Source organism: Punctularia strigosozonata (genome assembly GCF_000264995.1).
Source record: "Punctularia strigosozonata HHB-11173 SS5 unplaced genomic scaffold PUNSTscaffold_2, whole genome shotgun sequence".
In the NCBI taxonomy this organism is placed as follows: Eukaryota; Fungi; Basidiomycota; class Agaricomycetes; order Corticiales; family Punctulariaceae; genus Punctularia; species Punctularia strigosozonata.
The window spans coordinates 1,940,831-1,966,075 of NW_006767434.1; the positions used below are offsets into that span (position 1 = coordinate 1,940,831).

Here is a 25,245-nt window from a genome sequence, read left to right on the forward strand (position 1 = left end):
TAGCATCTCTGCTTTGCATGTTGCATTGGGCATATATTCCACGATGACCTCGAACAGTCATTTGTCGTGAACACGAAACTAGCAGCAGAGATTCTCTCCCGCCAAAATCCGCCTTATTCTCCCGCCACTGAAGCCAACATGAGCACCTCATTGTGGCCCTTTTTCATCTCCCTGAAGGACCCTCCAATAATCGTACGAGATCATTACCATGTTCCACGGTACGCAATAGGAGTTCTGGAACTGATTTATGGTCATGCAGATCCCGCCGCCGCATGATGTGCTGCATGCGCTTCGATCAGTCATCTCTACGCTCAACGACGGTGACTGCGATCCACGCAACTCAATCAACGTACAGGCGATCTTGCACAACGGGACACAGACACTCATTCCTCTCGCCGGACTACTCCTGGAGTACCCGGTGTCTTACGTTCCGCAGTCTCCCGACCAGGCTACTTTCCTGTCATGCGTCCCATTAGACGTCTATCAGGTGTTACTATGCTTGGACTCTCACTACTCCCCGCATCGATGTCACCCACCGGACGACGGACTTGTGGGGACAGAATTTGACTCTCCCCCTAATCCGCATATATTGCTCCAGTTTTCTTGCCCGTGTTCCATCGGGGGCGATCCTAACAATACTGATCTCGCCCCGTCTGTACTACGTGACAGACTGATTGCTCACTTCGCTCACCGGCTCGAGGACGGATTGGCACTTGATCATGCGGAAATAACAAGCCGTTTAATTGTCACCCACAGGACCAAATTACTCGACCGAGTTGCTCTATAGAAGTCCCGATAATGCCCAGTAGGGACCAATCATCGCATTTCTCGTCGGGCGCACTAGGATTTTTGCCTTGGTCCTCATGTATATTTTGACTGCCTGCTTCCATTCGCACTGTTCGGGCCCGCATCTTGATACGTATCGGTTCCATAACCACGCACGGGCTATTAATGATCGCGATTGACATTGGCAATGCGATAACGTGGCCAATCACTTGTTTCAACGCAATCATATGGCTTTCTTACTAGGTCAGCTTTCTCAATCTGGCCAGAACACAGACTGCTCACCCAAAATTCAGACTGTAGATCGATGTTCCTCACTGCACACTCCGCCTTCATGATCGGAGACTCGCCGTCAGAGACCGTGACCACGCGCAGGTGCGGCAGGCGTCTGATGATCTCCAACCAAAGATCCAGGTTCTCCTTGTTCATCTGCAACGCGTCTACTGCCAAATGCTGCAGCGTTTCTGGCAGGGAGAGCAGAGAAGGTCCTTGGCTTGCGGCTGAATAATCCCATACATTATTGAGGATAAGCTCCTTGAGCCGCGGGTATTTTTTTTTTCTACCAGCTCTGGGGAGGGAATGCCGTTGGATTCATCACGAACAAACGGAGGGACTCGAGGTAATTTCTGTGCTGGCGGAGCAACCTCCCTACCGGAACCTTCGGCCCTCGTATTTCAAGGGACTTTAGATGGCCGACGGAGCTCGCGAGAATAAGAGGCGTGACGGTGTGCCAGCCTGCTAAGCGTGTTTTCATCCAAGTAAACTCCTTGAGCCGGAGCTGGGGAAGCGGTGATCCGTCGTAGTCCGGTATGCGACCCCCGCCGATGAGTGCGAGGCCGTGAATCGTAGATGCAAATATGGGGAGGAGCTGCCAAGGTGTGCGGTCTCCATCATCTGCCCATGTAGCAATGGTGAGATATTCAATGACAGGGGGCGCAGTGAGCTGCATCAACACCTCCTCATCAAGGGAGAACAAAGCTATCCCTTGAGAGTTGTCCTGCCCTTTCATCGATTTTACACAGAGGTGGTAAAGGTGGCGAGGGCATGACTGCAAGGTTTCCACAAGGTCTCTCGTGTTGGGACGCCTAGACAAGTCATCTGGTGAACTGACTTCGTCTCCGACGTCCGCGTTGGTCCGCATTTCCGACGAAGTTCGCTCGTTGCCAACGTGGATTGTCATTCTGCAAACAGGTCCTCTGAGCCATCTCCCGCGCTCCGTCAAATTCGTTACAGTCGCTTGAAAGCGACGGACTTGTTTCCTTGTGGACAAAACGACGTGGCGGAAGAGTAGACTGTAGAGGCTGCCAGTGCCGCCCACAGCCGGCAAACTTCGCTGAAGGCTCGCAGCGGGCGGAGGTCTAGAACAGGATCGCCGTTGTATCCATGCATCATATTTGGGCTGCCGATGGGCGACACTGCATCTTGTAGTTCGAAGTCAAGATGTCCGAGTATCATGAAGAGAAGGTCCTCCGGCCATCGTTTACTCATGACGACAGGCGAGAGGCCAAAGGTGCGCAGAACGATGATGCTCGCCCTATCGCAATGGCTCATATACTATCGGGCAAGTTCACATGCGGACTCATGTATGTCCGAGCACACCGGGAATTAACGCCCTCACCCCCGCCGGACCAATCCTTTGAAATGATCAATACTGCTTTCCCGTTACTGATGACACAGGTATGTGTCATTGGGGGCTGCGCTCGGTACACTGTGCACACAGACCAGACATCTGGTGACTTGAAGGAAGGGCCCCACGACCCAACGATACGATGCGAGTAGAGGGACAACTGCAAAAGACATGTTCGAGACCGAGGCAATCTTCGCTGAACTTGTGTCGAACCATGTGTACCGCCGATGTGTGATATCTTTGTAACGCCGCTCCCACTCATCTACGGGGCCCAATCTAAGGGTGCCTCAACTCGAAACGGTGAGGGAGTACCGTTCCACAGGTATACATGCCGATTCGAGCTCGAAATTGCTAATGATCGCGGCTGATATTCACCATGCGAAATCGAGGATACACGCCCGATCCCAAGCAATCGTATGGCTGAGTAACATGGAAGCAGCGAGTGTGTTTAGCGACAGCATCGTGCAGATGATACCAAGTTCACTGACCCAGTACGCAGTTCGGACCTCGATACCACGTCTTGTACACTCAACCGCTATGATACGAGCGTCCTTTTCCGTGACCGTAACTGCGCGTAAATTGGGCAGGCGTCGTACGACCGCCAAAAAAACCCCCAAATTTTCCTTGCTCTCCTCGAAACCTTGCAGCCCGTCCACTGCCAAATGCTGTAATGTCGTCGGAAGGGATAGCAATGACCTCCCCTGACCGGAGGCAGAATAATCCGAGACCTTCTCTAAGATCAACTCCTTAAGCCTAGGAAACTCCGACCAGATTTGGGCAGGGAACTTGGAGGCACTCAAGCGACTCAAACGGAGCGACTCGAGGTCCGTTCGGTGCTGCCGGACAACTTCGCCAACGTGAACCTTCCGCCCGTGTATCTCGAGTGACTTCAAATGGCCGATAGAATTGGAGAGCAGACGAGGAACGAAGTTCCAACCACCGGGGTCCGGTTTCGTCCAGATGAACTCGGTCAGGCGAAGTTCTGAAAGCGCCGGCCCATTGTAGTCCGGTAGGCGCCCTGTTCCGATGAGAGCCAGCGACCGGACCGTAGGTGCGAACAAGGGGAGCAGCTCCCAGGGGGTGAGATCGGGTTTCTCCGAACATGAGTGAAGCGTAAGGCAGGTAACAGACAGCGCCTTTTTGATTCTCTTCATTTCGTTTTTGTCAAGCCCGAATGTATCCCGCTGTGCCTCGATCGTAGAGAGGGGCGATCCAGGCTTTCCCTTGACGGACAACACGCAGAGTTGGTATAGGCTCGACGGAGGCCACGACCGCAGTAGTTTGCTGAATTCTCTTGAGTTGGGACGTTCCGTCAAATACTTCTGCTGAAGATAACCCATGCCGTATAGTTCCGCGCGGAAGGATGTTTCGGAGCCAAGGTAGATCGTGATTCTGCATACTGCTGCCCTCAGTTGCCTGCCGCGTTTCGTCGAGCTCTTGGTCGCAGCAAGAAACCTATAAACCTGTCTTGCCCTGTGCAATACGACGTGGCGGAACAGCAAAGGCTGTGCCAGGGATGCCCACAATTTGCACACCTCGCTAAACGCTCGCAAACTATGCGAATCCAGAGCTGAATGACTATTATGGGCGTGCATGTCGTTCATGAGGGTGGGCGACGGGGAGAGTTTGAAGTCGAGACGTTCGAGAACCATGAGCAGGACATCTGTTGGCAACGGCATGACCGTATGAGCGGAAGTCATAGCGAGCACTGTTGTCCATCTTTCAATATTTGAGTAGGTTTGCGCGGCGGCATGAGTAGCTTCGTTTGATGACGGCCCCGAGAAGATATAAAGCACGAGGGACGACAGATGCGACGCCTTGATCATCAATCATATGTGATAGCGGGCCTGACTGCTTTTCCCACTTGCGAGCGTTGTCAGTTCCCCAATCATCATTGTAAGGTGTTTGTGCGCCTAGTGTGCACCCAACGTGGTGGCAGGAAGGACGATCAACGAGGACCTGCTTTACTCCCGCGGTCAAATATTAATGCTTACGCGTCTGAGCTGACATTCATTCATATGGCTCCTTTCATGATCCACTACTTATACTGAGCATACTCGCATTAACATGGGCTTCACCATACCGGAATCCACTGCGCCTGCCGAAGCTGCACGCGCGCTCATGGCACGAAAGGACGGTATCGAAGCAGAAATCGAGGCGCAACTGTCCATCCTCGCAGCCAACGGCAACGCGACCATGAACACGCCTCTCGTCGATCGCGAAGGCTTTCCTCGCGCTGATCTAGATGTCTGGGCCGTGCGGCAAGCCCGTGTACGGATTATAGAGCTGAGAAACGACCTTCGAGACATCATGGACGACATCGCGAAGGCGCTAGCGGTGGTGTATGCAAAAGCACCCCCCGCGCCGGAACCTGCTGAAGTCGCGGCTGATGCGTCAGCGAGTGCAGGTCCGGAGCTACAACCGTTCGCGCGGGTGGATGGTGTCGCACCGGGTTCTCCGGCTGCTGCAGCCGTGCGTTTGCTTCATGGTAATGTGTGGGTTCTTTGCTGAAGATGAGGTGACAAAGGGCTTGCAACGAGATGACCTCGTACTCAAGTTTGGGACCTTGACCAAGTCGTCGTTCACCACTTCGTCGTTGCAGCCGCTGGCTCAAGTCGTGCAAGCCAATGAGAATGTGAGTAGAATTCGACACCCATATTCAGATAGCCGCATCACTCACCTTCCACGCAGCGTGCACTGATGATCAAAGTGTTAAGACAGGAAACAACGCTTGTACTCAGTTTCACTCCGAGACAAGGTTGGGGTGGACGTGGCATGCTCGGGTCAGTTTCAGACAGTTTTTCGTCTGCATTCAAAATCTGAATGTCGCTGTAGTTGCCACATCGTCCCTTATTCATTATAGTAACCCAATTCAGCGTCATTCTATATTTTTTTCTGCAAGATTGCTTTGTAATTTCAACCAGGATCAGATCATCACAGTTCTGAAGATGTATCCATACGATATGTGTACATGACGAATATATGCGAAGCACCAGGGAATCGATCAGTTCACGGTCGAGAACTGGGTATATCCGACGCTGGCCCGCTAGTAGCGTAATCGACACTGGCGGCCCTGAACTGTGGCCTACGCCTACCTTGAGCGAAGCCCAAGCTCTGCGTCCGCGCTCCGGTGACATGCCTCCCGATTCCGCTCCCGAAGGCAGATCCGTTCGCCTTGCTGGTAGACACCGCGCTGTCTGACTTGTCGTCGAGCTTCTTGTCGAGCCCGGATTTCCGCGTGCCAAGGCCACCCATGGCCCAAGAGACTTCGACGCCACGCTTGATGCTCCATAACCAAGTTAAGCCGAAGATGGGTGTTGAGAGAAGGACGTTCAGCACCGGGAAGAGGTCCGGGTACCGAGCAGGAGGCGTCACCAATAGTTCCAGAGCATGTAAAATGACGGCGCCAGAGTAGATGACCTGTGTTTTCATTAATAATGGTCAACCTACGAAAGTCGTCATAGGGACTGACCAGGGATAAGTAATGAAACAGTGATTGCGGTTTACGGAAGGGATTGTTGCCGATGAGTCGATTCCAAAAGACAAGGAGCGCAACGTATTGCACCGCGAGCCCATCTCGTCTCAGCAGTGGCCACATACTATGTAGGAGATGAATATCGCCGATCCCCGTGGCGTATAATCATGACGTACCTGAATACAGCAACATTGTTCACTAACGCTCCGATCTCGTAGGTAGCGGAGTCTGGCGTCGAGCCGGACAGAAGGAGCGTAAGCGGCATAAGAGGTAGTAAGATAGTCTTCTCGTGAACCTGAAATGAGAATAGAAAGAATGACATGGAAGACGTCAACAGCGCGTAAGGCAGCAGCTGTAGCGTCGGCGACTTCGCACGCGTCCCATCTCCGCGTCCGAGCCCGCTCATCACCCACCCGCCATATATCAGGCCTATGACGGCCGGCGCGAAGCCGATGGCGGTCAATCCGGCAGATAATCTGACCAGCGTTTCCTTGGACACCCACCGGCGCCACTTCAGGACGACGTCGGACGCGCACCAGAAGTTGGCGACTTTATCTTCGAACAGACCACGATTGAATGGGAAGATGCGGGTGACAGGGTCCGCGATGGAGAAGAGCGAGGCGAAGGGCGGTAGCCAGGGAGAGAAAAGGACCAAGAATGAGAGTGTAGTGACAACCGCGAGGCGCACAAACAGGGAGAACCTAAGGCGGTCACCAAATCAGGCAAGGTTATTCAGAGCAGGTACTGCCATTTGACTGACCCTTGACTAAGACCGAGGTAAAGGCATTTGCTAAGCAAGTATGCGCCGATGGCAGGCGCGTAGTACAGAGCCATTTGCTTGAATCCCAGGGACAAGACGAAGCATATAGCACCAAGCAAATCATGGCCTGTCACGAAGAAGTTCATTGCAAATACAGCGAAACCTGAGGCGGGGTTAGGCCGGTCTGTTTCGATGCAACACACGGACTGCAGACTGACCAAGCATTACCGAGTTGTACTGAAAGTGCCCGAAATCGACCAGGAGCAACGCAGGATGGAACAACAGTACCAGTAGCGCGAGATTCTATCACGTGCGCCGTTCAGACTTGAGACGCAAGAGTTATGAGCGCCTTACCTGTGTACGGGTGGACCGTTGGGCGTGCCATGTCCGAATGAGCATGACCAAAGAAGGAACATAGATGAGCGTATCCGCTATCAGCACGGAAACTCTCATGAACAACTTGCTGCCACCGGTTTCGATACCCCTTGATTTGTCCAAGGCAAACCACGAAGGATTAATCCGTGAACCACTAAACTGACGTCAACCTTGATAATACCGAGCGAAAGGCACTTCACGAACAGTATGCCAAAAAACCACGAGATATAGGCAGTGAGAGGCGGGTAGTCAAGACCCCAGTATTCGAGGTCGTATTTGTACCATTGGGATATAGGCAGATGGATGGTTAACTCCATCCAATGTCTCTGAGCTTCATAGTCGCCGTACATCGGAGGCGTTGCTTGCCCTGTCGAGACATCGTTAAGCAGTCGTGCAGTGTATACATTGTGGCAGGGTCGCACACCTGAATATGAGCCCAAGCCTATACACCACTTATACAGGACAGCAGCGGTGACGGCAGTGGGGACTACCCACGACCTGAAGCCCTCTTCGTGCATCCAGCGCACCCATCTCCGGCCCATGCCATCCTGCGAAGTTGCATGCTTAGGCTCTTGCTCCGAAATATGGTCCAGAGACGCCTGGTGTAACAAGCTGGGGAAGGACCCGAAGCCTGAATATCGATGTTCACTCCGGCGGCGGCGTGTCAGAGGACTCGGAGGCAATCCTGACGCCTCGCTGCCTGGCTGGCGTGAGGCAAGCGGAGATGTCGGGCGGGAGAAAGACGCGGGCTGCGCATCTAGCCAGCGCCGCGTTTCGGAGGACTGGATGTGATGACGGCGCGGTACAGGGGCGTAGATTTCTGACCGGTCGGTCTCCGACCTATCCAGCTATGTTGCAGTGAGATGCTAGCTACAGTCCAATGGCCACTAACCCGAAGCTTTTGACGCTACTCGTTGACCTGCGCTTGGATAATACAGACGGACCAGCGTTGGTGAACTGGGACGAGGTATTGGAAACCTGGGACGCGACTGATGTCCTCCTTTGTCGTCTATGTGATGCTTCAATGGCAATATTTAGCTTCAGGTCGGACATGATTGCCCGGCAGAGGAGTGTGGTCAACGTGCAACTAACAGCTGCCTACGGCTACACGGAAATCGTGACGGCCTGCTGGTAACAGTGCGAAGCACCCTTTTCACGTGCTAGACCAGGGCCGGTCAGCCGCATTCACAGCTCTGTTCACACCGTGACAGCTAACTGGCGGGACTATAGTGGCTCTTCAGACGATTTGTACTGTACTGAATCGAATCCACTGCCACTTATTACTATGAAGCACAGGGCGACAATGCGATGTCAGGATAGCTACAAGCTAGAACTTACTTACAAACTCCAGAATCGCCTTGTTCACCTCCTCCGGTCGTTCATAAAATAACGCATGTCCCGCACCTCGCATCAACACGAACTCGGATTTGTTGAACCGCGCCTTCATGGATTGCTGAACCTTTTCCCATATGAGGTGTTGGTCCTTGTCACCATGCAGTACGAGATACGGGAGCTTGTCGCTTGCCGCCAGAAGCGCCGTCTCGTCTTGGGTGCGGGTGATGAGGTACCGCCGCGCGACGGGGTTCATGCCCGCGATGGCACCCATCCACGCGAGCTTAGTGTCGTACGGCAAATCGCGCTCTGGGTCCGCAAAACAGGACTCGACGAACGCAACGCATCCCTACACCCCGCGCCGATCAGAAGATGGGCTTGGTAGGCATACGATTGAAGACGTACCTTGGAGAAAGAGTCCACTTCTTCGCTCAAAATGTAGGGGGCAACAGTGTTCACTATGACAGGATGTACAACCTCGGGGTGCATGCTGATGTACGGAAGCCCTGCGGCCACGATCACGCCTGCGATTATGTCCGCGCCGTAGTATTTCACAATATCAGCCGGAACGATGGCTGCAGAGCAATAGGTCAGTACCTTGCACTCACGATGATTGCAAGCTGTAGGCTACTGCGGTAGGCTCACCTCCAAGACTCCAACCAAACACGACGGGTTTCTCCAGACCGTATGCGTCATGGATGGCCTTGAAGTCTTCTGCATGTCGCTGTGAGACATATGCAGCCTCGTCAGACGGCGCACCGCTTCGACCGTGACCACGAGGGTCGTACGCGATCTACAGTCCAGCATGAGCGATGCAGTCTCTTACCCTCGAACGCTGATATCAGGCACCAGATAAAGATGAGCCGTCAGTTCTGGGTCACGCAACTGCTTTTCGAAGGCGAGGGCCGTGCAGCAGAACCCGGGAATGAGAACAACAGCAGGACGAGAAGGGTCGCCGGCGGAGTAGGTGCAGATCTTCGTTCCATCGCTTGAGGTAACAACCCGTACAGAGTCCAACATTCTTCCAAGCTCAAAGAATATCAGGCGTCCTCCGGGCTGTTCGGGTTATGGACGAAAACTGACCTTTATACTTTTTCATATTTCTAGCGCTAAAGCGATCAGCGTTGTCGAATATCTTGGCAGCCGAAATTGGAATCCGTTGCTTACTTTGTGCTTACTACGATGCTTGCGCGGCCTTGGGGCTTACGTGAGTAGATCTAAAGCTTGGTAAGGAGGAAGTTAAACATTCCCTCGCATGGCAGGTGACGTCATGGAGTACGGCCAAGGCGACAGAGATACAGGCCGGATGGTAGGGAGGTCTGAAGACTGCTCGCCTAGTCAAGGGTAGTCAGTGTTTCCATTCGGACGTTTCGCATGCGTACTAACCGTTCTGAGGCTAGCGATAGGCCGAAGCTCAGCTGTAAACCCAGTTGATATTGCTGCGGGTTGACGTGCTGGTGGCGATGTATGTAGCAGTATGCAGATTACCTGAGCAAGCTCAGGTATCTCGGATGCCGGTAATTAGTAAGCATCAGCAACCGTGGCGGTGCTAAGTTCGTGGCGTTGCGCTTTTACCGTGTCAAACTCTTTTTTTAAGAATATTAATGCGATCTACTCGTGCAATGGCAATGCAAGCGAAGGTGAAGGCGGGGGGCACCCGCCTTTTTTTCCAGTTAGTATTGGGTCGTGCATGTGATGTTACAGATGTCTAGCTAGTAGTTTTCACCAAAGAGACGTTTTCTGCATGATAGGTTGATCACCAGCTTTCGTAACTTTCATAATGGCAAACTCACAATCTGGGAGGCGCCTCGCTGAAGACCGACGGGCCGCCCATCATCTCACGCGTCCAAACATCGCGGATGAACCACCCTATGTGCCCGACAGCGCATCCCATGAGGTCGCCAGCGGCCGCTCTCCAGGTGCCATTCAATATCCACGAGAATCCGACAAGGGCTAATGGGAGGTACGGCGCGGTGATGGTGACAATCCCGAACAGCGATATGGGGGTGGATGGGTGCCGTCTTGACCAGAGGTAGATTGGGACGAACGCAAGAGGAGACGAGAGAAATGGGAGGTTGAAAAGAGGAGACATCAGCTACGATAGTACTCAGCATCGTGAGTTCCTTTCACGCCGATCGACTGGATTATATACCAGGAGGAGGACAGATGATTGAAGCAATAACCAGAAGTAGTCCGCCTTGCGATTTGCGAAAGAGGATTCTTCTAGATAACGGCTATACCGCATGCTGATGATTGTAAGGTAATCAGAGAACAAGACAAGTATGGTGGAGGTCGACAATTAGACGTACAAGAAGAAGAGGTGGAAGACAAAGTCCAGCGATATTGGACCGAAATAGAAGAAAGTTGTGACTGCCCGCCATGGCTATGGGGTTGTGAGTATAAGGCTTTGTAAGGCTTTGAAACGAGAGAAACAATACGAACCTGGCTATTGACAAAAGCTGACTTGAAGCTAAAGTACAGCTGCAGTGGTGTGACCAACTGACATTGCTGGACACAGCCGGTGAGCTGATGGTCAGCAGTTAGGGGCCATGGGCTCGTACATACCACAGCCAAGCTCGTGAGTACGCAAAGCGCCAACCACCCGCGAGTTACAGGAGGTATTTGAGTGACCCAAGCTTCGATCCCAACTGGCATAGTAAGCTATGTGAGCGCTCGGTGAGCGCTACGAGTTCGCGGTGTCGGGGACAGACGTGGCCAGGACACGTCCAGCATAGCCACCGGCGTGCTAATATGAGTCGAAAACGTTAACGTTGTAAAGCAAAGCCACGCAAGGTATTCTTGATTTGAAACATATGTGCAAAGAACATAGGGAGTAGGCATACAGTGGGTCTTTGTCCGACCTGAGTTCGAGATAGATAGGGAAAATACGCACAGCCCAAGCAACACACCCAATATTAGAGGCGAACTATGAAACACAAGACGCAAGATATACGGAGCCAGCGCGAGGCGTCTTCCAAATAGTGAAGGGGTCCGCCACGCGATATCTCTAGGAGATGATCGTAGGAGAAATTGATGTCTGGTATACGGATTGTAGTGTTTATCGTTCAGGCCCAGACAGCACGGGGTCCGGGCTTGGCCTTGTTCTTCGCAGCTTCCGCCTCCATTTTTGCTGCGCGTAGTAATGCGGCCTTATTCTGCCTCGGTGCCATCGTCGGTGCTTGAAGGCTGCTTGGGCGGGGCTTCGGCTTCGGCTTGTCAACAGTAGACGTTGAAGTTGCGGCACTGCTGATCGCACGCTTGTGCCCGTCGAGCGACGATGTTCCGGACGTGGTGGACGTCTGTGAAGCAGTCCGCGAGACGGAGGCTGGTCGAGCAATATAATTCCCCCCCGACGAGGTCGATGGGCGGGGGCCGCCTATAGACGCGCGAGAAGATGAGCGCGATGAGGGGGCCTGGCTCGATCCACGGACTGCGAGCGAGTTGTTCAGTGATCTGACGTATCGCAGGCAGTGATACAACTCACAATTGAATGAGGAAGGCGGCGCGGCCTCCTTCTGAGCGCGCAGCGAAGCGGCCTTATTCAACCTAGGAGCAACTGTCGGCGCTTTCACGCTCGCTACCGTGATGGTCTCGCGGCGCTTGTGTCCCGGCACGCCATCAAATGTCCCAGTCTTCGGGGCAAGCTTTGTGACGTTAACGGGGGCAGCGAAGCTCGAAGGCCTCGGTTTCGCTCGAGATGGCGATTCTTCAGGTTTGAGACCCATCCTCAGCGCAGCCGCCCGAGACATGCGAGGAGCAACCTTAGGGGCAGCTGTAGAGGCGACCTTGAATTTCTCGCTGCGGTAGCCGTACCCAGGCACATCCGCGAACATCTGGGCTTCGCGCTCCTTGGAGACGGGCGCGCGAGGCTTCGACGGTCCATTATCTTTCTCGACAGCGATTCCAGCACGCAGGGCCGCCGCGCGGGTTGTGCGGGGGACGATATCTGGCTTGTCGATGGTGGCAGGGATGGGCCGAGCGCGGAAGAGTGGTTTACCGTTTGCATTCGTGCTTGACCGGCTTTGCTCGCTTGTGCCCGTGGCAGAGGCATTCGCTCCCCGGAGGGCGGACAGCACAGAAGACGAAAGGGAGTTTATGGTGCCGTTCTTATCGACGTCGGGAAGCTCCGTGGTGGGGAAGGGTGGGGAAGACGCGAACAAGGATGCGATCTGGATTTCCGCAGTCTCGTCGTCGGATGAGCCCATGATGGCGTTCTGCTGTGCGTCGATACCGTAGAGAGCGCGAAGGGAGTTGGGAGCGTTCTGGCGGGCGATTTCCGGAACAGGGGGCCCCATGAGACCTTGCAGCATTTCGACTGCGCGCCTCCGCTCCAAGACGTACACCCATACCGGGCCCCTATGTTCCACGTCAGGATAATCCGCGCGGGGGAGACGGAACGGAAGGAGCGCACTCTCTGAACGATTCCGCGTCCTCGCCGAAGAGCTCGTACAACGTCTCCGGGTCCGTGTCCGTGTCGAACTCCATTTGGCGCTCCTTCAGGACCTGACAGGAACCCGTCAGCAGCCAGAAGGCAGGATATACACGTGGTGGGCGTTCATTTCACCTCGAAGCCTGCCTCGGAGATTCGGGTTTCGATGTCAAAGCGGTGATGAAGCGCGTGCGTCTTGATCATGGCGACCGTCCTCGTCAAGGGCACCGAGTGTGACGAGGGCGACAGCGCACCCTCGCCGGGGCTGGGAGGGGCCTGCCCCTCGACGTCGACGCCATTGGTAGGGGCAGCGTCCGATGGTGACGACGGCGGGTGATCCGACATGAGCGTCAAGGGGAACTTGAGGAAGGTGAAACAGGTGAGGCTTCAGGAATATACAGGATAAGAAAGGTAGGCACAAGCAAGAAAAGCAAACGACAACTAGTTTGAAAGGGGCTACTCGGGACGGACTGGAGGAAAGTTGAGTACAAATAGAATACCGAGCGGAACAACATCCCGCGTTGATCAATTCGGTACCGTGACTGTGCGACCGTCGCGTCCATCAGGAACCGCAGCGTGCCTCGAGGCAGTTGTCGATTATAGTGAGGTTACATGGACGGTTACATGGACTATCAATACAGAGTTGTTGTGCTCGGGGGGTAGTGTGTATCCTGGAATATCGCCAGACAGATGCTATGGGGATGCCTGTTTTGCGCTGCTTGACCCCTTCAACCACTTGCCAACCTTTCCACCTACGTACCGAGCGCTCTTCAAGACGCCGGCCGAAACAATGCCCTTCGCCGTTTGCACGACAGCAGGATAGCGTACAATCTTGTCGATCTCTGCTGTTTAGTCAGAATGCGGTCGAGTGGTCATATGCAGAAGAAACGTACCATCCTGCAGAACGGTCGGGATATTCTCATCGCCCGCTAGCTTTGTCCAGTAGACCGCTTCGTCGGCTTCCTTGGAAGGGATGGAAGGGTTTGCAGCATAATGGCTGGTTAGCCTTGCGAGAAGGTTCGAAGGCAGTTTACGCAGGTGCAGCGCGCGAGCCTGCGGGGACGTATCCTGCTCGATGTGCGTCGAATTCGCCGCCCAATGTACGCCCGGAAGTCCAGTCACCAGCCGGTAGTACAACTCTTTGAACTGAGGTGATTGCTTGTGCACGATGTTCTTGACCTTGTCACGGTTTTCCGCAGGAAGCAGCATCCGAGGATCGCCCCGGTAGCTCAGTCCCGCTATGCGCTCGAACAGTTCTGCCTCCGAGAAATTGGGGGGTAGAGTGAGGAGCGATGCACGAACGGCCGAGACGAGATTGACTTGTTGCGTTAGCCGTACCCGAGCATCGTCCTTGATGATGCGGATGGGCTTATGCATACGTCCTGCGGTGTACAGTGTCCTCCAGTTCAGCAGGTCCGAGCATAGATCGTCAACCGTAATCACGCCATACTTGATGGTCTGCGGGGAGTCGGTCGACACTCAGCTTCACAATCACGTCGCGAAAGGATCACGTACGACACCGTTCATCCGCACGTACGGATTGAACCATACACCTGGGCTGATTTGCTGCACTTTCGACACGAAGGAGGATCCGAGAATGCGCGAATGGAACGCATAATGACCGGGATACTGGTGCATGTTCAAATAATGCCAGTGATCCGCATGGGTGACGGCGAATATGAAGTCAACCATTGGCCCCTCCGATAGATCCTTCCTAGGCGCGTACCCGTCTTGCTCGAATACGCCCGATCCATAGGCGAATGCATAACGTATTGGAGCATCGAATTGGCGCACGATGTCTTCAAGCAGCGCTCGGGTGGCATCGGGGACGTTCAGTAACTGATTGCGACCAAAGTTGGGCGACAAGTATGGCAAGAACGGTGGAGGTTTTGCGGTGGTTGTCCGAGGAGCGGGATTGAACCGAGCTCTAGGCCGTGGAGTTGTCGAGTGCGTCTTTGGGGGAGGTGGATGCGGTGTGTGTGAAGGAGTGGTGGTCGTGGTCTCTGTAGCATAATGGCGTGCAGCGATCGATCTAAGAGTACGGCAAGATGTCCGAGATGTGTTCGATAACATTGCAAAAGGAATAATTAGTTGAGCGTAGTGGTCTGGACTGGAGAACGAAGGGCAGGTTGGTGGACATGTGAAGGAGGCGGAGGGTGGAGCGCGTCACTTCGGCTTGCCTCCAGCCACAACCCCGTCGGGACTCGGCAAGAATGGCCGCTTGCCTCCGTTACACCCGCAGGGTCTGGAAATCGTTCTTGGACAATGGCGGTAAGCCATGCATGCTGCATTGGTTGCATAGATTAGATCTCACCCATGCTCAGGTCACGATGCTCGTTGCTTCGGAAACGTCAGTTGCTTTCAGAGAGTCCAAGACTAGGAAGCACCACTCAAGTTCGTCGTAGTTGAACATCGTGAATGCTAGACCTGGCTTGGTCGAGGCCTCATTGAAGGTCGAGCCATACAACTGTACGCATATTCCGTGTCGTAAGAGATAAATCCACGTTATCGACTGTCCATTTTAGTGAACCGTGTTGGGTAAGCTCGTGCTGCTCGTGCACGTTGAGCAGCTCAGTTCAACCCAGTCCAATTAAAGCACAGTACACGGCGGTTTGATTCTGTCGTTGACGGACACAATGTACGTCTCTGATGTATTGCTTAGACCATTGCTAAGCGCCCTCTTGATGCAGCGGATCGCTTGCTGTCGGTTCCAAAGGCCAATTCATGACCGGAGTATCCGTTGACATTGGAACAAGCTTCGTGAAGCCTGCAGGACGCGTCGGCGACACCTTTCACGTCAAGGGGCAGGTCATAGGTTTAGGTAACGTAGCACCAAGCACATCGTTCAACCTCGTGAAAGCATTAATTCTAACCAATGTCCAGGCAAATCACTTGCTTACACTCGCGTCGATTTCTACGATGCCAAAGGGCAGTTGGTTGCTTATGGTCGTGAGCAGTCTTGATCATTCCTGCAGTGTATGTGAGCTTACAATTTGCGATCAGATCACACGAAATATGTGGGCAAATCTGCTGGACACGAGGTCAGTGATCCGCACAGCCCCGTTAAACTTGACTATACATTTGCCTCCTAGCATGATGTCAAGTTCTCCGCGGACGGGGAAACGATCGTCGAGGGCAGAGATGTCGAGTGATGTCAAGACACCGTTCTCTGGTGCTGATGCTACTTCTGTCACCTAGACCAGCGTAAATCTTGAATGCAATCGTCGCGAAGCCCGCTCAGGGTGAACTTGAGCATGCTTACGTGGAACCGCGTTCACGATGGCATTAGCGTGTCAACCATATGTCAAACAAGAATTGACAGGGAAGCTGGCAGGTCCAAAACTCGGAGGGAGGGAGCTGAAGCATTCCCTATTAACCCTTCGCTTCATCGGGGCTATACGCAAGATTCGCGACATAAACGCTATGCCAGAAGGCGTCCTTACCGGTATCTACGATGCACCTCGCATACCTCAACGTTACAAAATATCCGAGAGCCAGAAAGCTCTGAAAGGCATCCTCAAGACCGAAGCGGAGAGACGCGACTCAGCAACGAACACGCCGTCGGGATCAAGCTTGCCCAGCACATCGCCGCTTGCGAAGAATGCTCCTTGTCGGCGCCTCTTTTCCGCTCCTGTGCCGCGCTCCGTATCGCTCGCGGCAGAATTGGCAGATGTGATCAAGCCTCGGGCAGTATCTGCATTCTCTGGTGTAAGGCACGCACTACCCAGGACGACGACGTTGCTTGCTCCAGCAGACATTGACCAGGATGAGGCGTTGTCGTTTCATCAACATCGTAACCATGAACATCGACCTCCTGTTATCCGACATTGCCTGCTTTCTCCGCCAGAATCGACTAACGGTTTCGAAGATCTACCTGCTCGGGCTAAGGCAAGGTCTCTCAAAGAATTGCTCGATCTTGACAATGGGACGCATAGACATACCGCAGACGGGTTGACCGCTGACCCTGCGCCACTTCCTGACATGTTCGTGCCATCAATTGCAGTTCCTTCGGAAATGACCAAAGCCGTAATGCCCATCGGGACCGTTCGACCAATACCATTCACGACTGAGCATCTCAAGCCACAGACGTACAATGTTGTTTATGGGCAACTACAGGTACTATCATCTCGCTCCGTAATGATCGACTTCAGGGAGCGAGAGCGCAAGCGGGGAAACCGAGGCGATGAAGTCCTAGTAGTCGCCCCGTCCGGTATCGTTGTGCGTCACTTCCATTCTTACACTAGCTGTCGTCTTCATATCCCTTCCGATACAGGTCAAGGTCTACGCCGCGCCTGATCTTGAGGAACCTTGCTACCTCGCAGAACCGGTATCTGTACACAAACTTGATGTACTCCCCTCTCGATATTGGAGAATTTACAATGACGCGAGCCGGATTTTGGAGCAGGTCAAGCAGCGGATTCCAAAGGTCAAGACTTTGGCTTTCAAATTCGGAACAACCGTTCTGACTACCTGACATAGGTCATAATGTACGAGGATGAAATCAAATTCAGCCTCATGTGCAACGGGATCAAAGGCGACATCGAAGTGTTATTCTCCGCGGATTCTTACCGGCATCCATGCGCCAAAAGTAGCGAAGGTTTCGTTACGGCAAAGGAGCCGCGGTCGGCCAAGGGCAAAGACGTCGCGATGCGCATACGAGTGTCGAGGTCGCTTTCGTCCGTCGAAATTGTGCGACTCGTCCCAAGCTCACGCGACCAGAAACTCGAAGGCGAATGGAAGAAGAAGACGCTGCTGCTGGTGTCTGGATCGACCGTTCCGACATCCGAATGGGCCAACCTGGACAAGGTTGAAGCACGCGGACTGAGGAAGGCGATAAGCTTCATGTCCGTCTGCGAAGCTGTTGAATCGGTCCAGGCAGCTGCGGACCAATCCACCGCAGAAAACTTAGGTCTGCAGCTCGAAGCATGCGGTCCCTCCGCAGCGCGTCGCCGCGGACACACCAAAGTACCGACTCTTCCCTCAACGTCGCGTACACTCTCAGGCTCTAAGCCTTCGAATGTCCTGGGCCGAGAAGCGCCTGTGCGACGCAATACTTCTTCGGAGCACTGCAAGTTCGATGAGTCATTGACGATGACGCCCCCGCATGCCACCCTCAGCTCCCGGTTCATTCCTGGGGTGGGTTGGTGTATCAGACATGACGGGGAGGGAAACGAGGGTCAAGGAGCGCGATTCAAGATCATGTTCTTCGATGGCGTGATACTCGATGTAGACGTGGATGGGGAATGGGTGGAATTCCAGTCCGCATCCGGTGAAGTCACGAAGTACGTCCCCATAACCTCCGCCTTGCATGTTGATATAATGTGTTCCAGGCTTCAGGTTAGAGAATGCAATGCCAGGCGACAGGTTGGCGACAGGATGAAGGTCTTCAGGGAGTTTGTCTCCATGTTTGACACCTCAAGCTCATAACGCGATTGCCTTTCACGTAGTGGCACATGCGTATGTCAATATATATTTAGCTCGCTCTTGTATTCTGTATGATGCAGATGATGGTGACTGATGTAGAGATGAGAAAATCAAAAACATGGACGCATATCTTGGAAGAAATACTACAATTGCGACTGTTCAACCCGGTTATTATAACCCCCCCCCCCCCGGACCGAAAATCGTAGGCAACGTCGCCCAGATCAGCGCCCTTCCGGCATCGTATTTCTCCCTCGCTGTATTTTCGCAGATGCACAATCCCCGACCCTTTCCCGAGCCTCGCCCACATACCACACGTGCTCGCAATGCAACGTCGTTGTCGTGGTGATCGAACTGGTTTAATCGTCCTCCATGATCTCGGTACAGCAGGGAGTGCTGTGCTGATGTTGTTATAGCAGATGAGACGGGCGGGCCCTTGGCGTGATGCGGTGTTCCGTGCTCGTGAGCAAAAAACGGTACACTCGTGGTGAACCGCGTCTCATGCAGCGAGAGTGGAAGGGAATCCATGATACAGACGAGCCTGTTAAGAATGACATGATCTCTGGCAAACGACGAAGGTTCGGTGCATTCTAGAAAGATGCTCACCTCAGCCTCTTCTCGCAGGTGCGTTGTTTCATATTCATTTCATCCCGAAATCGAGAAGCGCCGCCACAGTCAAAATATGCATTGGACCGCGGGGATCATAGTAGCTAAATGGTGCTTGTCAACGGTGATTACTGGCGAAGGCCCCGCAAGATGGATCACACCTGCGTTCGCCGTAAATAGCCTTCAACGAGTGTCCAACATTATTTGCGGGGTCGTATATCGTGACCAGCGGGCAGCCTTCTGCCTTAGACGTCTGGTTCATCGCCAAAATGCCCAGAAGGAAGAGGTCATTGAAAACGGGAGAGCATTTGCTCAGGACCGATCTGTGAACACGGAATCGGAGGACGCCTGCCTGAAGGACGATGTTGTCATCGGAATACCAGGGCAAATAAGGAATGCACGCATATATGTGTGGTGGATTACATACCAAACGTCGAGCTTCCAAGACCGATCCTCCGCTGCCCAATTGGAGCGTGAATCAAACAGGTTCAGGATCGCAGGCGTGAACACCACTGGCAGACGGGGTCATATCACATACGTAGCGAGGCCGATATACTTATACACCGTCTTGCAGGCAACAAAGTTCGCGCAGTAGAGCGGTTCATTGTGATACTCTGCGAGAATGAAGGTGTGCCGCGCATCATGATGCTGGTCATGGCACTCGTGGGCTTCCTCTCGGGCGACGTTGCTGCTTCGTTGAGACTGACGTTGACCACGAACCTGCTGATCTCAGCTGAATCGTTCGCTGGCTGGCTCCTGCTATTGGATTCGGATTCCTTCGAGATGCGGATGACTCGGAGGAGCATACCGGGCGACACTCGCCACCGTCGGACCAACTAGGCTTCTTCGATGTCACCAGCGCTTGGTTCTGTACCCCACTATGCCCCATTTCTACGAAATTTATCACTTTTATGGCGAAACCGGTGATGCTGCGGGCGTTCTCAATCGGCAAGAAACCATGAATCATGCGCAAAGGGTTTACCTCCACACCAACCTGAGCCCCGCATTCTGCGCTTGATGCCCGCGAAGCCTCACACGTCCGTCGACCGTGGACATTCCTGAGAGACGAAACAATGCAGGCACTAGTAGAAGTCAAACACCATGGGACATGCTCAAGCATTGTCAGCGCTGCATGTGGGACTTGGTCAAGCTGTACGAGATCAGCTTTCTTTTACAGAAGGAGACGAGCTACGAGAGCGCGATGAGACGACCGCCGATCCATATCCGTGGAAATCCTAGGTCTCGTTCTAAAGCCGCGGAAAGACAATTTAAGCTCTGCGCGGATGTGTAAGACTCAATTCAAACCACCTTCGCCAGTGCGCCGGGGAAGTATAAATCGCGGCCTCTCCTCCCGGCATTCCCGGGGCGTCGCACTGATCCACTGACCTCTGCAAGGATCCCCGATGAGCGCGAGTGACCATCCCTCCGCGTCGTACTCCTCTGCTGTGTCTGCCGTGTTGCAAATCGGCCCAGCTATAGCCAGGGAGGCACCCCCCAGCTTAGCGAACTCTATCGGCGTGTTGTTTATTGGCAGCCTGATCTGTCTTCAGTGAGTTGGTGGCCTTCCTATTACTTCCCAGTTGACATTAGCGTGTTTCTTCAGTATGTTCGGCATGGCCACTGTACAGAGCCATACGTATTATAATGCTTATCCTCAAGATACACTCTTCATGAAGAGTTTCGTAGGTGCATGTGATATCTGAAGGTCTCCCCGAATGACAGTCAGTCCTGCCTAGGTCGCATTGCTCTGGGTCCTGAGCGCCTTGCAATGTGCATTCCTCTGCCATTCCTCTTATCATTGTACGTATCTGTGTGCCTGACCATAGGATGCAACGATTACCTTACATTTGTCGTAGATATGATAACTAACTATGTCAACCCTTTCGCCCTTGAGACATCGGTTTGGTCACTGGACCTTAGTGTTCTGACCACGGCAGCTGTGGGTTGCATCTGTCAGGCTTTCTTCATAGTCAAGGTCTGGATTCTCGGCAAATCTTTCATCGTCACCGGAACCTGCGTCGTTCTGTGCGTTGTAGAGCTCGTATTCGGCGTAGTTCTAGCCTATGGTGCCCTCCACATTCGCCAGTTCAATATGTACGAGGCCCGATATGGCTGGTCTATACGAACAGGGTACGAGTCTGTTCTATCCAGCGTTTATGGCGTACCTGATGGCCGGCTACAGGCTAGCCGTAGCAGCCACTGCCGACGTATGCATCGCCATGGCCCTCGTGTTCTTCTTGCGAAGGCATCGTACCCATTTCAGGCATACGGAGCAACTGATACAGCGGACATTATGTGCGTCTCATTTATGTAGCTGTGATTATCTGGCTTAATGCGGTCGCAGTCTTCACAATAGGTGCATACCCGAGTCTTTCGGGCTTGTTTACCTTCTTGATCACTCATAATTGCGCAGAAACATGCGTTGTTACTTGCATGGTCACACTCGCTTCCCTTATTTGCGTGCGTAATTCAACTGCTGCATGCGAGCCAGTGTTGACTCGAAGTTGAACTATTTAGTTTATCACAATGCCAGAGAACTGTGAGATTATTGACCCGTCCATGCAAGCAGTTCATAACTTCCTTTTGCCATTCAGTCATTTTTCTGGCGTTGTATTTTCTGGTTGCGAAAGGTATGCACTGCTTCTGCAAGGTCGACGTAACAAGATCGAGATTCGTGGTTTACTATAGTCTATACCAACTCGGTCCTCACATCCTTGAATGTCCGTCAAACGTTACGGGATCATTCGAGGGCCCGAAGTACGACATCAGAAACAACGCGTTACGGAGGACGGCAGAGCACAAGCAATCGTTCCGCCCCCCAGGTAAGGGCGAAATCTGCCTTACATAACCCGGCTGACGTGCGGTTGCATGTACGTGCGCAGCGATACCACGTCTACAAGGCGGAAAGTACACACGAAGCGCATGCTCTGTCGGCCTTGCGGAGCGAGCAAACTAAGGCTCCCGAGATCCAATCGTACGACACGGGAGCTTCGTAACCAGTAACGCTTAGACTGCTCCCTGATCACGGAGCATTTTCTGCAGCCTGCGGCGTCTAAGTACGTCTTGACACGTATGCACCTACCGGGGCCTTCCTGAGAGATGTATATGTCGTACGAGTCAATAGGTTACAATGCCACTAAAAGGAAAGAAGCAACGATTAACGTCGGCTTTAAAGTAGATTAATGAGCATAACAATCGCAGACTATGGTGAAGACGATTTCCGTGAATCGACATTCTCTTCTGTGGGTCCAGGCGTCGGGTCTTCGGCACTGAGCCGTTCTCGGGCTTCCGTTATAGGTTCATCAGAAGGCGACTCTGCAGCTGGCGGAGAAGCCGCGGCGGATTCATTTCTGAGGCTGGCGAGGTGAGAATTAACGGCTTGAATGAGATCCGCTTCCATGCCCAGCGTAGGCGCTGTGCCCAGGGAGTGCATATCGTAAGTCGGCGCGCGACTCTCGTAAGTCGAAGGGGTGACGGAGCCAGAGGAATTATTGTCAACTTCGTCTACCGAGACGGACGGGGCTGACGAATCTACGTCCTCGAGGAGCGCATCCGGATGCAGGTGAGGGCGGTGCAACGATGCAGCATGTTCCAGATTGGCAACAACGGAGGGGTCCAAGAAAGCCTCTCTATCGTCCGCCGGATCCTCAGATTGCTCGTTCGGAGGTATAGAGTCAGCCCGTTCAACGGTGGTTGCGGGAAGGAGATCGTCTCCGAGGAGCCCTTCCACGTCCACTTGTTCCTCAGCTTCAGCGGCGGGTTGAACAGAGCCCTCTTCACCATCCAATTCCTCTGGCCTGACCTCGTCCGGTTTTCCCCAGATGATCTTTGGCAAACCGCGTTCCGCCTCCTGCCAGGCTTCAGTATCATTTCTGCCCTCACGAGCTAGCTGGCGAAGCATCCGAGTCTGAAACGGCGCTCGGTAGAACAATCGAGGGTCGAAAGGAGAAGATCCTTCTGAGGAGGACCCGCCAAAATTCATAGAGTTCCATCGCTCTTCCATCTGCTCGACGCTAAGTCCCGAAGGAAGCGCCCAAGCGCGGAATTGCCTGTCCTTAGCATAGTTGAGGTTCGCACGGATCTCAGCTGGAGAGAGCGAGGATTTCGAAATGGCCCAATGGACGGTCCCTGGTGTCCTGATCAGCCAATACATCCACGGTGAAGGAGAAGGAACGTACATTCAGCGTCCGTGGCCTCAACGGCACGAGCTCCGCTGACCTCCTGGTCATCAACGTAGTTCTTGACGGTGACATCCAGTTGCACAATATCATTCTCATCCGTAGAGTCAGCGGGCTGCACCCACACGTTCATCTCAGGGTTCCGATCAAGCTTTTCCACCATGCAGCGGATCGACTGCGTCATTGACGTGAATAGAGGCAGCGACTGTAGATTAAATCGCACATACCTGACCAGGATATTGCGCGACGATCTCCGCCGCCACGACCTCAAGCAAGCTCACGCACTTATCAAAGATCCGGTCTCCCCGATCGGACGCTCCAAACAGGCGTTCATCCATTTCTTCTAGGGGGATATATTGGAAGCCGAATATGCGGGCCGTGTTGTGAAAGGCGACAATGGCACCGTCCATGTTGCCGATGCGAACCTGGAAGCTGCGACGGACTCAGCACGGCGACGAAAGGCAAGAGAGTAGAGCATAGATTACCTATATTTGAGGAAGGCAGAGCGAATGAGATCGTAGTATTCCTTCTCGAAGCTCTCAAGTCGTCCTTGTGCTGTCCTAATCAGGTACCCCGAATTTTCCTCGTAGTTCATGATATCCAAACGGATGGGGAGTGCTGCTCTTGTCTTGATATCGAAGACACCCGTTCCAGGTAATCGGCGATCTTGACAATCCAGCTGGGAGCGCATGACAAAAGTGGAGGACTGACATGAAGTCGATCGTCAATGTGAGCAAGACTATTATCTATCGGCCATGCATAGCTCCTGACCTTCGCATATCGGTAAGCTTCGCGCCGATCATCAACCTCCTCCGGTGCAACGTGATTCGATCGTAGTAGCTTGCTGAAATCCTCGGGGGATTTGGTGAGAAAGTTCTCCAACAATGTTCCCTGATGAACCCGTGGTAAGGAGAAGCGGAGATTCTGCCGACAGTGGGCTCACCATCCACGTCAGTATGTTCTTCTCCGAGCTCCCTTTGACGGTTTCATCGCTGTCAATAGCATATCGTCCGTCCTTGTGGTGAAAAACCAAGGATACGGGCATACGCTGGCCAGGGGTGAAGTTCGCGGGCTATTAACCAAGTTAGAGGGTCAAGTTGCCACCCGTCGGTGGGCGGGACTCACCTCATTGGCAAAATGCGTCGAAAGGGATCTAAGGTCCACGTCTCGGTCCTGCGAGATGAGGAAGTAGATATGGCTCAGCAAGCCTGTCAATGACGATGTTGAGCCTGCGAATGTCTTGTCGTGTGCTTTCGCCAATGACCAGAGATCCTACAAATCGTTGTCAATCATTGATGCATTGGTCAGGTAAGACTTTGGGGCTACCTCGTCGCGAGAACTACGAATGAAGCCCGTCAAACGCTCGAATGCAAACTCAGTGACTTCAGGTATCTCCTCTAGCCAAGGTGTGAAGTTGTAGACTCTTGAGCGAGGGTCACGCAACCAGTGGACACCTGGGCTAGGAATAGATCAACAGAAACACGACGGTGAAGCCGACAGAACATACTTAAAAAGTACTCGGTCAAGGCCGTGCGCTAGATTCGCAATCGGCTTGTGGTCCGAAGGGGGTTCGATGTCTAATTGTCAAGAATATGTTGAGTTCCTGAGTGGGGTGCATCGGGATTGACACACCTTGAAGAACCGCTCGTTGCTCCGGATTAATCAGGCCCTCTATTCGACGAGTGTAAGGGAGTTTTGGTCTGGGGTGAGGTGGTCTTATACCAGGATCCTGTGGATTTGACGGAGGTGCCAATTCTGATACATTTCGTCAGCTACAATTATGGAGAAGAGAAATCAAGTTCCAACACACCATCCGGGCCCCAACCACTAGTCCATGAGTCAGCCTCGTTTGTCCCAAGTTTCGACTTCGCGTCCTCCATTGTGACATCGTGCCAGATATCACCAGCGCCAGCCCTGTCCATCGGGTCTGAGACAATGAATCAGTAGATAACAGAATATATCGCCGGATATACTCACATCGGTCTTCCTTCCTAACATTCCACCCGAGTTTCTTCTGGGTACGAGGTGGGAAAAAGTCTCTTCTCTTCGTCGGCAACGAAGTACGCTCCAATGCGGTGAGCATGCTTATTTGTTTTTTCATATCCTCTATGTGGTGCTCCTTCGATTTGATCGCGCGCTCAGAAGCTTCTGGCACCGAAGGCACGGTGAGCGTCGGCCCATGAGCAGACACGAAAAGATGTTCACGAAGACGCTGAGCGACGTCTGTTGCCGCTGCCACCTTTTCTTCCTTGAGCTTCG

General features: G+C 53.3%; 11 protein-coding genes across 11 annotated transcripts; 4 read left to right on the forward strand and 7 right to left on the reverse strand.

Moving 5' to 3' along the window:
- Nucleotides 1-746: 746 nt before the first annotated feature.
- On the reverse strand, nucleotides 747-4,110 carry PUNSTDRAFT_42253 (uncharacterized protein; the record flags this gene model as incomplete). Its single annotated transcript, XM_007380245.1, has 6 exons — nucleotides 747-911; nucleotides 1,069-1,351; nucleotides 1,386-1,964; nucleotides 2,036-2,317; nucleotides 2,383-2,570; nucleotides 2,899-4,110. 6 exons carry the CDS (start codon nucleotides 4,108-4,110, stop codon nucleotides 747-749), a joined length of 2,709 nt encoding a protein of 902 aa, XP_007380307.1.
- A 346-nt stretch (nucleotides 4,111-4,456) lies between these two features.
- Nucleotides 4,457-5,445, forward strand: PUNSTDRAFT_97583 (uncharacterized protein). The gene is made up of 4 exons (XM_007380246.1): nucleotides 4,457-4,882; nucleotides 4,938-5,045; nucleotides 5,102-5,193; nucleotides 5,246-5,445. The coding sequence occupies exons 1-4, from the start codon at nucleotides 4,478-4,480 to the stop codon at nucleotides 5,271-5,273; spliced, it is 633 nt and encodes a 210-aa protein (XP_007380308.1). The 5' UTR covers nucleotides 4,457-4,477; the 3' UTR covers nucleotides 5,274-5,445.
- PUNSTDRAFT_61246 (glucosyltransferase) lies at nucleotides 5,420-7,538 on the reverse strand (the record flags this gene model as incomplete). Its single annotated transcript, XM_007380247.1, has 9 exons — nucleotides 5,420-5,549; nucleotides 5,598-5,830; nucleotides 5,883-6,009; nucleotides 6,062-6,586; nucleotides 6,646-6,808; nucleotides 6,864-6,948; nucleotides 7,000-7,174; nucleotides 7,225-7,387; nucleotides 7,445-7,538. 9 exons carry the CDS (start codon nucleotides 7,536-7,538, stop codon nucleotides 5,420-5,422), a joined length of 1,695 nt encoding a protein of 564 aa, XP_007380309.1.
- Nucleotides 7,539-8,255: 717 nt separating this feature from the next.
- Nucleotides 8,256-9,409, reverse strand: PUNSTDRAFT_97588 (alpha/beta-hydrolase). Its single transcript, XM_007380248.1, has 4 exons — nucleotides 9,202-9,409; nucleotides 8,998-9,145; nucleotides 8,758-8,927; nucleotides 8,256-8,701 (listed from the first exon to the last, which is right to left on the reverse strand). Exons 1-4 carry the CDS (start codon nucleotides 9,370-9,372, stop codon nucleotides 8,348-8,350), a joined length of 843 nt encoding a protein of 280 aa, XP_007380310.1. The 5' UTR covers nucleotides 9,373-9,409; the 3' UTR covers nucleotides 8,256-8,347.
- A 636-nt stretch (nucleotides 9,410-10,045) lies between these two features.
- PUNSTDRAFT_49991 (Der1-like protein) lies at nucleotides 10,046-11,062 on the reverse strand. The gene is made up of 6 exons (XM_007380249.1): nucleotides 10,918-11,062; nucleotides 10,795-10,860; nucleotides 10,662-10,735; nucleotides 10,505-10,598; nucleotides 10,146-10,447; nucleotides 10,046-10,092 (listed from the first exon to the last, which is right to left on the reverse strand). Exons 1-6 carry the CDS (start codon nucleotides 11,005-11,007, stop codon nucleotides 10,065-10,067), a joined length of 654 nt encoding a protein of 217 aa, XP_007380311.1. The 5' UTR covers nucleotides 11,008-11,062; the 3' UTR covers nucleotides 10,046-10,064.
- Nucleotides 11,063-11,142: 80 nt separating this feature from the next.
- PUNSTDRAFT_97596 (uncharacterized protein) lies at nucleotides 11,143-13,236 on the reverse strand. The gene is made up of 4 exons (XM_007380250.1): nucleotides 12,917-13,236; nucleotides 12,764-12,855; nucleotides 11,837-12,708; nucleotides 11,143-11,782 (listed from the first exon to the last, which is right to left on the reverse strand). The coding sequence occupies exons 1-4, from the start codon at nucleotides 13,124-13,126 to the stop codon at nucleotides 11,418-11,420; spliced, it is 1,539 nt and encodes a 512-aa protein (XP_007380312.1). The 5' UTR covers nucleotides 13,127-13,236; the 3' UTR covers nucleotides 11,143-11,417.
- A 131-nt stretch (nucleotides 13,237-13,367) lies between these two features.
- On the reverse strand, nucleotides 13,368-14,854 carry PUNSTDRAFT_82104 (Mmp37-domain-containing protein; the record flags this gene model as incomplete). The annotated part of the gene is made up of 3 exons (XM_007380251.1): nucleotides 13,368-13,623; nucleotides 13,675-14,239; nucleotides 14,297-14,854. 3 exons carry the CDS (start codon nucleotides 14,852-14,854, stop codon nucleotides 13,475-13,477), a joined length of 1,272 nt encoding a protein of 423 aa, XP_007380313.1. The 3' UTR covers nucleotides 13,368-13,474.
- Nucleotides 14,855-14,964: 110 nt separating this feature from the next.
- Nucleotides 14,965-16,065, forward strand: PUNSTDRAFT_49994 (Thioesterase/thiol ester dehydrase-isomerase). Its single transcript, XM_007380252.1, has 9 exons — nucleotides 14,965-15,052; nucleotides 15,106-15,131; nucleotides 15,187-15,250; nucleotides 15,307-15,319; nucleotides 15,378-15,419; nucleotides 15,472-15,602; nucleotides 15,665-15,730; nucleotides 15,785-15,822; nucleotides 15,874-16,065. The coding sequence occupies exons 1-9, from the start codon at nucleotides 14,995-14,997 to the stop codon at nucleotides 15,931-15,933; spliced, it is 498 nt and encodes a 165-aa protein (XP_007380314.1). The 5' UTR covers nucleotides 14,965-14,994; the 3' UTR covers nucleotides 15,934-16,065.
- On the forward strand, nucleotides 16,061-18,208 carry PUNSTDRAFT_124455 (uncharacterized protein; the record flags this gene model as incomplete). Its single annotated transcript, XM_007380253.1, has 4 exons — nucleotides 16,061-16,999; nucleotides 17,055-17,207; nucleotides 17,261-18,063; nucleotides 18,112-18,208. 4 exons carry the CDS (start codon nucleotides 16,061-16,063, stop codon nucleotides 18,206-18,208), a joined length of 1,992 nt encoding a protein of 663 aa, XP_007380315.1.
- A 2,003-nt stretch (nucleotides 18,209-20,211) lies between these two features.
- PUNSTDRAFT_124456 (uncharacterized protein) lies at nucleotides 20,212-21,941 on the forward strand (the record flags this gene model as incomplete). The annotated part of the gene is made up of 10 exons (XM_007380254.1): nucleotides 20,212-20,357; nucleotides 20,412-20,490; nucleotides 20,545-20,608; nucleotides 20,665-20,938; nucleotides 20,991-21,103; nucleotides 21,153-21,164; nucleotides 21,222-21,268; nucleotides 21,326-21,438; nucleotides 21,497-21,626; nucleotides 21,688-21,941. The coding sequence occupies 10 exons, from the start codon at nucleotides 20,212-20,214 to the stop codon at nucleotides 21,802-21,804; spliced, it is 1,095 nt and encodes a 364-aa protein (XP_007380316.1). The 3' UTR covers nucleotides 21,805-21,941.
- On the reverse strand, nucleotides 21,932-24,906 carry PUNSTDRAFT_82109 (Pet127-domain-containing protein). Its single transcript, XM_007380255.1, has 11 exons — nucleotides 24,797-24,906; nucleotides 24,619-24,741; nucleotides 24,494-24,563; nucleotides 24,313-24,445; nucleotides 24,112-24,258; nucleotides 23,930-24,058; nucleotides 23,758-23,877; nucleotides 23,472-23,692; nucleotides 23,214-23,418; nucleotides 22,987-23,161; nucleotides 21,932-22,936 (listed from the first exon to the last, which is right to left on the reverse strand). The coding sequence occupies exons 1-11, from the start codon at nucleotides 24,864-24,866 to the stop codon at nucleotides 22,011-22,013; spliced, it is 2,319 nt and encodes a 772-aa protein (XP_007380317.1). The 5' UTR covers nucleotides 24,867-24,906; the 3' UTR covers nucleotides 21,932-22,010.
- Nucleotides 24,907-25,245: the final 339 nt, after the last annotated feature.